At 42.5% G+C, this 12029-nt stretch overlaps 1 protein-coding gene across 1 annotated transcript in view; it reads right to left on the bottom strand.

The window, feature by feature from the left end:
- Positions 1-12029, bottom strand: part of xylt1 (xylosyltransferase I) — an 82003-nt gene that overhangs the window by 14170 nt on the left and 55804 nt on the right. The window contains exons 7-8 of the mRNA XM_019889501.1: positions 11711-11887; positions 6682-6947 (exon numbers count right to left, since the gene is read on the bottom strand). Coding sequence (XP_019745060.1) covers positions 6682-6947; positions 11711-11887 — 443 coding nt within the window. The remainder of the gene's footprint in view (positions 1-6681; positions 6948-11710; positions 11888-12029) is intronic.

A 12029-nucleotide genomic window follows, 5' to 3' on the forward strand; every position in this document is an offset into this window, starting at 1 on the left:
CACACACACCCACACACACACACACACACACACACACACACATGCACACGCACAAAATTGAACTGGGTCATTCAGTCAGCTGAAGCTGAAAGGAGGCCTTGCCCTCCTGATTGGTCTCTTTGTTAGTGTGCCTCCTCGTATACGTGGCCAGCCCTCAGGGTGGTACGAGTGACTTCTGGAAAAACAAAAAAAGAGCCAGGATGGTCACTGCTGGGGAACAATCTGCAGCTGCTCTCAACGTACGTCCTGACTCAGAGTTCTCATCCCGCATCTCTTCTTCTGCTTTAAATTCATCTTTATTCAGAGACTTTTTCCATGAACAAGTGTGCAGACCCAAAGTAACACATCCGCACTGGCCACCGCTGTTCTCCTGTGCCTGAGGCCTCATCAGTATTCTGCAGAAGGATCAGGAGTCAACCCATCGCTGTAAATGCTACGCTGACAAGCAGAACAGCAAATATTTGCACCCACCAGTACAACAGAGTGCATTCTTTTTCAACTATACTCCTCGCCGCTGTACTCCATTTGTACATCTGTTTTTCATTCTAACCCCACTCCTCTGTTCTCCCTCCACATCCTTTTCTTTGTCTGATCCCTCAGCTTTCATTTCCCCCCCTTGCCCAATTCTTCCTAAAAGACAGGGGGAAACTGGCCAGAGCGTAGTCTGCACAGAAGCTCCATTCAGGCCTTTAAACCACTCACAGTCACAGTGGGCTGTTAAAAGAGCCAAATCCCCCTCCTTGACGTGTTCCCACTTTTTCACTGACGTGTCTGCTCGTTGCACGTCTCTATTCTACCTGAGTGCATAATATGTGTGCTTGTTCAGGAAAATCGAGCAGTCTGAAAAAGACCAGTAGCACAATAAATAGTCATTCAATACAAGATTCTCACCAACATGCAGGAAAATCGAACATTTTTGTCAAGGACCGTTGGTGGACAATGTAGCTGTCCCTGCCACCTCAGAAATGGAATGCCACAGGGATCATGCCTCTCGCCTATGGTCTTTAACATTTACATCTGTGATATGGCAAAAACTGAGTCCCACCAGGGCGGATATTCTGATGACCTTGCATTGCTCTTCTCTCACAAAAGCTGGTAAATGGTGGAGGAAGCACTTACTGCCGACATGGCTTTAAAATCACAATATTTGAGGACGTGGCAGCTAAAACTGAGTTTGGCCAAGACCACCATCACAACCTGACACTTGAGCAACAAGGAATGTAGACACCAACTCTCTGTCGACTTAAATGATACTCCACTTTTGCATAATCCATCCTCCATGTACTTAGGAGTGAAGCTTGACCAACGGCTTACATACAAACATCATATAGGAGCTCTGCGTGACAAACTCGCATCACGAAACAACCTGCTGAGATGCTTGGCTGGATCGTCTTGGGATGTTAGCATTCCCATACCTGGTACAAGAGCCCTTGCGCTCGTCGACAGCACTGCCGAATATGCCTCACCGGTGTGGGGTCGTAGCGTCCATGCCACTAAGTTCGATATCACTCTCAATGGCTCCATGTCTGTGCCCCATTATATTGACCTTTGACTAGTCATACCAGGCATTGCCACAGCCAGCCTGCACGGAGAAAATGTTGCCAAGCATCTTACTCAACAATTTGTGCTGATTAAAAATAACCCCATACATCAGCTGGTCACTGAGACACAACCTCTGGGGTGGCAGACATTGAAACCCCCTTGCCTCTTCTCTTGCCATGCTGCAGGCCTTTATGACTCCAATTCTAATGTCTTGGAAGCCTGGAGTAGCAGTTGGGAAACAAACGGCAAGACCAGATGCTTATGCCCACCCAAAGTTCTTGTAAGCCGGAGCAAAAAAAAGATGATATGAGAGCAGACGTGGGGTAAACAACCCTAACGCATTGTTGGCTAGGTCAGGGGTCCCCAACCTTTTTTGCCCCACGGACCGGTTTAAGTCAGACAATATTTTCAGGGACCGGCATTTAAGGTGTGGCGGAATTAATACAACAAAATAATATGGTATGAGCTGCATGAAAACTGTGGTGTTTTCCAAATATAATAATAAACACAAGGAGCGTCTAATCTGGTCGCAACACTCTTATCGCTCTGGTAATGTTTAATGCCTTCAAAATACGATACAACGCAAATTCAAAGTGCATGAAAATGACGACTCACCACAGCCCCGAGCTTGATTTTCGCCAAATCCCCCTCCTTGACGTGTTCCCACTTTTTCACTGACGTGTCTGCTCGTTGCACGTCTCTATTCTACCTGAGTGCATAATATGTGTGCTTGTTCAGGAAAATCGAGCAGTCTGTCAAAGACCAGTAGCACAATAAATAGTCATTCAATACAAGATTCTCACCAACATGCATGAAAATCGAACATTTTTGTCAAGGACCGTTGGTGGACAATGTAGCTGTCCCTGCCACCTCAGAAATGGAATGCCACAGGGATCATGCCTCTCGCCTATGGTCTTTAACATTTACATCTGTGATATGGCAAAAACTGAGTCCCACCAGGGCGGATATTCTGATGACCTTGCATTGCTCTTCTCTCACAAAAGCTGGTAAATGGTGGAGGAAGCACTTACTGCCGACATGGCTTTAAAATCACAATATTTGAGGACGTGGCAGCTAAAACTGAGTTTGGCCAAGACCACCATCACAACCTGACACTTGAGCAACAAGGAATGTAGACACCAACTCTCTGTCGACTTAAATGATACTCCACTTTTGCATAATCCATCCTCCATGTACTTAGGAGTGAAGCTTGACCAACGGCTTACATACAAACATCATATAGGAGCTCTGCGTGACAAACTCGCATCACGAAACAACCTGCTGAGATGCTTGGCTGGATCGTCTTGGGATGTTAGCATTCCCATACCTGGTAAAAGAGCCCTTGCGCTCGTCGACAGCACTGCCGAATATGCCTCACCGGTGTGGGGTCGTAGCATCCATGCCACTAAGTTCGATATCACTCTCAATGGCCCCATGTCTGTGCCCCATTATAGAGATAATATGCAAATTTTAGACGTATTTCTACTGCATTTAGTTTCTGTGGTATTTTTGTCACACTTCTTTAATGAGTGCATTTACACGAGGGCCGGGGGCATGATGGAGCCTGTCCCAGCTGTCTTAGGGCAGTCGGCGGGGTATAGTACATCTTGAACTGGTTGCCAGCCAATCGCAGGGCACACATAGACGAACAACCATTCGCACTAGCAATCACACCAAAGGACAATTTAGAGCATTCAATCAACTTGCCATGCATGTTTTTAGAAAGTGGGAGGAAGGGACGGGGAGAACATGCCAACTTCACACAGGAAGGCCAGAACATGCGATCGAACCGATGACCATTCGGCCATCGTTTCGCTCCATCTGTCACGTTCCAATCCTTTTCCTCACATGCACAATGGGGGGATTTGTTTTGTGTCTCTCTCAGTGGTGTATCAGACTCAGAAAAACTGAAGCCTCACATTGCGTTGTTGTCTCATCTTGAATTCTTATTTCCATCTACATCAAAAACACAGATAATGGCCAAACTGTTCCAGTGGTTTTGGAGGCTCCGGTAGTGTATTTTTTTGGTCTACTTAACCTTGTCAAGCTATTTCAAGCCTTGATGCCTAATTCTCTGCAAGTGTCATACTGAGGTTCCGGGCTGCAGTCATTCATCATAGCTTCACCTATGCACAAAGTCAACCTAACTGCTACGCCTTCTATTTGAATACAAAGTGGCTGTGGTTATAGTATTTACATGTGTTTGTTTGGACTGCATCAAATACAGTTGAGTTGAGTTGATCACGTTTTGCTTGATGTAATTGTGATATTCATTTTATGTTTTATTTAAGTGGGAAAACCCAAAGCACTTTGACAAAACCTACACAGGCACAGAGATAATATGCAAATTTTAGACGTATTTCTACTGCATTTAGTTTCTGTGGTATTTTTGTCACAGTTCTTTAATGAGTGCATTTACACGAGGGCCGCACAGGACATGCTGTCAAATGAAGTCTTGTCCTCAAGGAACAAACCATTGCAACTGACAGGCAGTCTTCTGACAACAGCAAGTGATGCTAGCTCCATGTGAGTAAAAGACAACAAAAAAAATCTTAAATGTTGCTGAGTCAAATATATGCTGACAGTTTGAATGACTATCAATGACAGATCAGATGGTGTCATCTTTTTATTATTGTTCAAACGAATGCTCTGTCCTAATTTCTTTGAGTCGATGTTTCGATGTATCGATGTTTGTTATTTTCGATAAATAACAAACTAATGGCATATGATGGCGCATGGGGTGTGGATTGGTGTATTAGCGCTCTCTCAGTGGTGTATCAGACTCAGAAAAACTGAAGCCTCACATTGCGTTGTTGTCTCATCTTGAATTCACATTTCCATCCACATCAAAAACACAGAAGATGGCCACACTGTTACAGTGGTTTTGGTGGCTCCGGTAGTGCATTTTTTTGGTCTACTTAACCTTGTCAAGCTATTTCAAGCCTTGATGCCTAATTCTCTGCAAGTGTCATATTGAGGTTCCGGGCTGCAGTCATTCATCATATTTTCACCTATGCACAAAGTCAACCTAACTGCTACGCCTTCTATTTGAATACAAAGTGGCTGTGGTTATAGTATTTACATGTGTTTGATTGGACTGCATCAAATACAGTTGAGTTGAGTTGATCACGTTTTGCTTGATGTAATTTTGACAAGCATTTTTCCTGCGGCAGCAAATAACCAGAAGTGGAACATGTACATTATACAAGTCCTGTCTGTCGTGGGCTTCACCCACAAGACCTTTGAAAAGGTCCACAATGCAACGAGAGAGAGAGAGAGAGAGAGAGAGAGAGAGAGAGAGAGAGAGAGAGAGAGAGAGAGAGAGAGAGAGAGAGAGAGCAGAGAGACAGAAGAAGTCTTGTCCTCAAGGAACAAACCATTGCAACTGACAGGCAGTCTTTTGACAACAGCAAGTGATGCTAGCTCCATGTGAGTAAAAGACAACAAAAAAAAAAATCTTAAATGTTGCTGAGTCAAATATATGCTGACAGTTTGAATGACTATCAATGACAGATCAGATGGTGTCATCTATTTATTATTGTTCAAACAATGCTCTGTCCTAATTTCTTTGAGTCGATGTGTCGATGTATCGATGTTTGTTATTTTCAATAAATAACAAACTAATGGCATATGATGGCGCATGGTTATATTTACAATTATAAAAATAGTATAGTGACATGTGGATTCAAGACACCAGTAGACTGCACAATGATATACACACGCAGCTTCACCCCATTGATAGCGTGAAACCTGAAAGAAAGACAGCATATCGTTTCTCACCAATACTATGAAATAAATCTCCTGAATGAGATTCCACTTTTGATGTGAACGATGCAGTGCCAGATGGTCTTTTGATGGCACAAAACACACTTTGGAGAACACGGGAGACCAGCAAGTACTGTATTGCAGATATGGTGCTCATTTGCCAGCTACACACATGGACAATGCTGGAATGAATACAGTTACGATGAACAGAGTGCTACTTGGTCCGATGTCTCAGCGACTTCATTTAGGAGGAAAGCAGATTCTCCTTCGGGCAGTTAAGATCATCTCCCACTTTTTGTTAAAAATACGCGCGCGGCGTTTGTTTCTAATGTTGCCTGTGCAGAGTATCCGCTCTTGAAATGTAAATGGCTCATTGTGCCAGAAATGTTCACTGCAAGCGCATGCCTACCTGTGAATTCTTGTGCACACAGGGGCTGGACAGAACTTGCCCAAGAACACTTGTTGTAAAAACTATGGAATAACATGCCACTGGGATCTGCGCTGATTTTCCTTAATTTTGGTGAATCCAATTGTCCACCGATCTCATTTGCCTACGCAGAGGTCTGAAAATGTTAGCCACTGTCCTCATCTGCTTCGAGGTGACTCTTTTCATTTTCATTTAGAGAACTATTTCATGAATAGTTCATCAACCCACTTGTATAGTTTCACAAGTATTGTTCAGTGTTTTACAATCAAACAAGATTGGCACATTGAAGGTGTATGCTGTTGGTTATGAAAATAATCATGATCGGCAAAAATGGGAGATGGGCAGGTCAGGCTTTTTCAAGAACGGAGACTGATGATTGGCCAGAAAATTGTGGCGCACCCCAATTACGGCGTAATACTGATTATGATCCCTCATGGGAAATTCAGATCTACAAAAAGTAATATGGGCCTGACTTTGATTAAAAAACAACCAATTGCAATTGAGTGAATATAAATATACACCAAATGTTTGACAAATTATTTTTATAGTTTTAATATATTTGCATAATCCTTCAATGAGTAAAATAATTGGACAATTGGATGATTAAATGTTCAGTTGAATGCTATCTTGTAACTTGCACTGGTCACTAAGTCACACTGAACCACATAACTCACCGCCGTCTCTCCTGGAAACAGAATTAGACTTTGCAATGATGATGAGTGCATTTGGTTTAAAAAAAAATAAATTGTACAAAGATTTTGGTTGTTTATACTTTACATGGCTTTGTATATTTGGTGTCTAGTCCACAAAAAGGGGGAAACACAACACCACAATCATAATAATGATAATAATAACAATAATAAGAAGCCATTCAAACTGATGATTCAACTGGTTGAAATGAATCCACCTCCACGCTTGATCACATTCATGCGTTTGGAAATTCTAACCTGCAGCTATGATCCCGTGGGTTGCCTTGCAGCGACGCGGCAGTGCGGGTCAAACCCAATCTTGAGAAGGAATGGTAGTAGGTGAGTTGTGTGTCCGACAGGCTGGCCACACCATCTGGCTCGTCGTACACATTTTCCCAGTATGAGTTTAGGCCTGGCGTCCCCGGTGGAAACGGTCCAAACAGGTAGGCGTCCAGATGGTTCACTATCTCCTGGTTCACACTGGCTTCAAACTTCCTGGCAAAGAAGGTGGGACGCACCGTTTGCTGCAGAGAGAGCGTGCGGCAGATGAGATAAAGAGACCAAAAAAAAAAAAAAAAGAAAGGGATTAAGAAACGGTTTTGTGCCAGGATGACAATGGAACAGACACCATATGTATAGAGGTAATGTACAGGCAAAACAAAGAGAGAGGAAAAAAAGTTTCTTAAACACACAAGAATGGCAAACCTTCCCCTTATCTTACAGTATCACTTTATTCTATACAATGCCTCATCTGTTCTTTTCATTCAATAGTGATGATTGAGCACATGCGCAAGGTACAGTGTTTTAAAGTTTAGCTAAATATTTACAATGTGTACAGCGCTTCACGCATTTATTAGACCTGCACTTCCCAAGCACGGTACGGTGGAAAAGTGGTGTGTCATGACAGGAAATGATCCAAATTCACATTCTTTGTCCGAAAATTAATTTTGAATTAACTCCGTGTCTTTGTTCATCCATTTATGCCAGCAAAGCAGTATATAGCGAGAGACAGAACAATTAAACACTCTTCCATTAATTAGCAGAAGGTACAGGGCTGGCAACCAGTTCAGGTTGCCCCCCGCCTACTGGCCAAAGACAGCTGGGACAGGCTCCAGCATGCCCCGAGACCCTCGTGAGAATGAGCAAATTAGAGTTTTCGATGCATGGATGGATTTGAAAGCTTTTATTTGAAGAATGAAATACATTACTAAAATTTCATATCCTGTATTGAGACGGGCCGATCAGTTACAATCCAATCCAATTCATCTTTATTTATGTAGTTGATTTTATTGGTCTATAATTAATGCAACAGACAATCTCAATCCACAAATGTTGCTTTTTTCCCCCCATTTGTATCTAAAAGAAGGACTTGGAATAAAGTATTTCTGGAACATGAGACAAGTATTCAAGCCAAATATATTGAGGGGATCCCATTCCAATTTCATGATTAACTTGAGCCAAACTGTATCTTGTCTTACGCCTTTGTGCATACAGGGAGCTTAGTCAGATTTAGAGATTCTAATCGCAGATGTAGTGCCAAGTGGTTAATACTGTATCGAGAATTTGACAAGGGGGGGAAAAGAAAACAGAATGTGAACGCTCATATGCAACTTTTGACGTTGACTTTTTGCTTTAATGGGGGAAAATGTCAAGCAGCAACTATGGCATATTTCTAGGCCTCAAAAGTAGTTTGGGTTGATTTTCTGATAAATTGCCCCAAAAGTTCCAGAAACTTTCATGGGGGTTTGCTCAGGGACTTTAGAAAGATTCAGACAGATTACATTCACGTTCGCACATAATTCTGTTAGTTATTATTAGTAGTCAGTAGTGTAACATTCAGATTTTTTTTTTTTTTTGCTTTGTCCATGCCAATCTCACCCTCTCTGGCCTTGCTACTTTTGCTTCTTTGGCTGGAGGCGCATTATGAAATCTGCCGCCTCCACAGCTTGGCGTTCACACAAAGGCGATTCTTGTCAGCCACAGACACAAAACTATTAACCAATAGTTTGCTCGCACCAAGCACCTTGGTGCAACCTACTAAAAAAGCAGATCAAATGAACTTTTGGCACATTTTGGGGATCTCAGCTCTTTCTCATGTTGCAACTGTCATTCCAGGCTGCCAGCTTGATGTTACATGGCACCAGATGATTGTGCGTGGTTCCAGCAATTAAACGGAACGCGTAGGTGGGAAATTTGGGTGCTTGAATGTTCCCAGAACTAGTGGGTTTTGACATGCCCTTCGGTGCTGTCATAGCCAGTCTTTCCCACATGCTTCCCAAATGCAATGTGAAATGCATTACTACACGAAGATGACCCATTTAAAAGGCACACCAGCACTTTCTTTCTCAAGATTAAGTTCACTTGGAGTGATGGCAATTCACAATAATTATGCCGCAAAGTGGACAGCTGTAACATGATCTACCATCATAATGTGAGACGATTTCCAGAGTCGTTACAAAATAACTGGATGTGACATCAATGTGCTCCTTTAAAGTGCTTGTAGTGAGTGGCACCTTCATTTGCTGGCGATAATAATGGAGACCATTCTCAACACTGCATGTTTATTTTGAATTAACCTGGTGATTTTTGTGGCGGCCCGGAGGTCCCGTGGTTAGCGCGTTGACCTCTCAGTGCAGAGGGACCAGGTTCAATTCCAGCTCCGGCCTCCGGTTTGCATGTTAGCCCCGGGCCTGCGTTAGTTTACTCCGGGTCCTCCGGTTTCCTCCCACATTCCAAAAACGTGTATGGCAGGCTGATTGAGCACTCAAAATTGTCCCTAGGTGTGAGTGTGAGCAGGGATGGTTGATCGTGTGCCCTGCGATTGGTTGGCAACCGGCTATGGGTCTCCCCCGCCTACTGCCCTAAGATGGCTGGGATAGGCTCCAGTACCCACCGCGACCCTAGTGAGGATCAAGCGGTTTGGAAAATGAATGAATTAATATATTTAAAATTCGCAAGACAACCACATGGATGTAAGAAAAATGAATTTAGACTATTGCCAGGTTGTCACAGCAATTTGCTAACTGCAAAACAGCCACCCCCTACAATATTAGTTGCCAACTATGTGAGAATCACTATTAAAAAAATATACATGGTAAATTCCACGCAATACTTCTTCTTCTTCTCCTACTTCCGCCCTATGCCAGTTAAGGGCAATGCTGTCTTTGCATGACTTGTTAATGAGAAAGGCCCATCTTTTATAGAGTAATGTTCTAGTCTCGATCTTCTGTAATTTTAAGATTCAGAGGGAAATTCAGATTTTGTGCTCAGTGGGATCTCAAGTCCTATTTATAGTGGAGCCTGGCACGCTCCTGCAAAGCCTGCTTTTGTTCCCTACTTTATGCCCAGGGATGGCCTTCACTGATATACCATGGTGCCAACCAAAGCCGGCAGGGAGCTGTGGTAATGTGCTGGCACGAGAGCGCCAGTGAATGAGGCGAGACAGGCGGCAGACCGATCTGGCAAAGAAGTCAAGTGCTGCAGCTTTGACAGCTATGTGCGGGACAGGAGTCACGGTCGAAAAAGTAGATGACTTCAAGAGGTATTTAACTGCGTCCGAACATTTTCATTTTGTGCCACAGATGTTACTTTTTAAGATCAAAGTCCTACTGGGATTCAGATTCTTTGACAGGCTCTTGGGGTGACTGCCACTCACTTGCTTCCATTTTAAAAAGCTAACTATCCTATTCCTTCTCTTAATACCCAAAGGCAAGGAGGGTCCAATTACTTTTCAAATGTTCACTTTCTGGGCCACCGAAAGATATCATTTTCTCCTTTATTGATTGTGAGGTCAACGGGAACACGCTGATGTAGAGGACAAAGCTTCAATGAAGAAAATCAACTAATAATGTGTGTGCTTGTCACTTATGAGTAATTTCATTGGTGAGATGTTCATCTTTTCATCAAACTGCTAGAAGGGAAATCAATGAGCTGTCACGCTTGAGAATTAGTAGCTAACTGGGATAAAACCTAAATTAAAAAACATAAATACACATGATGAATATGATACTGTATCTCAAAGGGAAATTCAATTTCCACTTTGCTATTTTGTCACCAATTTGTGTCAGCGGCCCTCAGGTGATTTTCCAAGGGCTCTGTGACTTGCTCAAGGGCACGTCAACAGTAGTCACAATGCACACTAGCACGTCCTGAACGACTTGCAATTTCTTTGTCCACTTAAAGCGTGACCCTCTGTTTGCGTCGCCCGAGTCCTCACGGATGAGCTACTGCTGACCCTTTTCTATTGAAAATGATTTTGTCAATATGTAATTAAAACTTCATTCAAACCAAACCTTTTTTTTTATATTACAGAGAAGGGAAAAGCATTGTGCATTTTTTCTGTCAAGCTCTCAAAATGCTTTTTATCTCTGTTGACCGTTCACTGATCACTTAATTGGGTAGACCTGCAAAAAATCTAATGAGACCTAATGCAAGCGCTGAAACAGCAAAACAAAACCCAAAAGCGATTGCTTTTGATTTTCTCAGTCCAAGAGCTATTACTTGAATAATAAATGAAATACATTTACCATTGTCACTGTCGTTTGCAGCAGTACTAGAGCAACGCTAATAACACAGCTGAATGAGCTAATAGCCTTCTGCATGACAGATTTCGGTCCAAAAAGTTCAAAACATACAAAACCTTTGGTTCAAAAAATTTCAATCTCACTAGATCATGGATGGGAGGTGACATTTTCAAAAGAGGCCACACAAGAAAATGGAACGGTTGGCGACGGTCATGCCAACGGGCCAACGTTTACCGTGTTCCATATGAATTTTCATGTATTATATATGTCATTAAATTTACATATGCATATTATCTTAAAGTGCATCATTTACAGTCATTACATACACTAGGTGCCATTAAATGACATCCAGCAATTGTGATAAAACAGCCATGGTGAAAAATAGACGGTTTAAGAGAAAATGGATCAAAAAATAATATTATACATTAAATACATGTACAATGCATGATAATCAATATCATATTTTACATTTAATTTTGACTTCATAAACACTACGAGGACCGGTCCGAGACTCTGGTTGTGCCAGATGTGACCTGTGCGCCGTACTTTGCTGAACGTGTACATTACATTGTACGGATGCACCTCCACTACGTGGTCTTTGGTGATTGCACATGCAAGAATTTATGTAATTACTTCAAAGTGTCCTGTTCAAATGTCATTAAATGAATTGGTTGAATGTGTCCAATGTGACTGGCTGTGTCTCAGGCCAGTTCATCAATCATTGCAAAGCAAAAAGAGAAATTAATGGAGGGTGGTATTATTACCTGGAAGCGGTGAAAGTCTACAGGCTTGAAGTCATTGGGGGAACATCCGCACCAGTCAACGATGTGCTTGTACTGGCATTTACAGCCCAATTTACGATTCCAGTTGGTGATGCGCAGGTTGTTATCCACCATGCTCTCACAGTAGGCACTGTTCTCCAGCACAGTGTGGAAGAATGACTGGAAAACAAACAACGGACATGTGGCGGAAGGTGAAGAGGCTATAGCAGAAAGTGAGAAGAAAAAAAAAACTTGTATTTTTTTTTTATCCCTTTCAATTCTCAATGGCGAAAGAGTAGCAGTAGAAAATGTACAATCACAT

This window comes from Hippocampus comes, unplaced genomic scaffold (genome assembly GCF_001891065.2).
Source record: "Hippocampus comes isolate QL1 unplaced genomic scaffold, H_comes_QL1_v1.1 scaffold86, whole genome shotgun sequence".
NCBI classification, from domain to species: domain Eukaryota; kingdom Metazoa; phylum Chordata; class Actinopteri; order Syngnathiformes; family Syngnathidae; genus Hippocampus; species Hippocampus comes.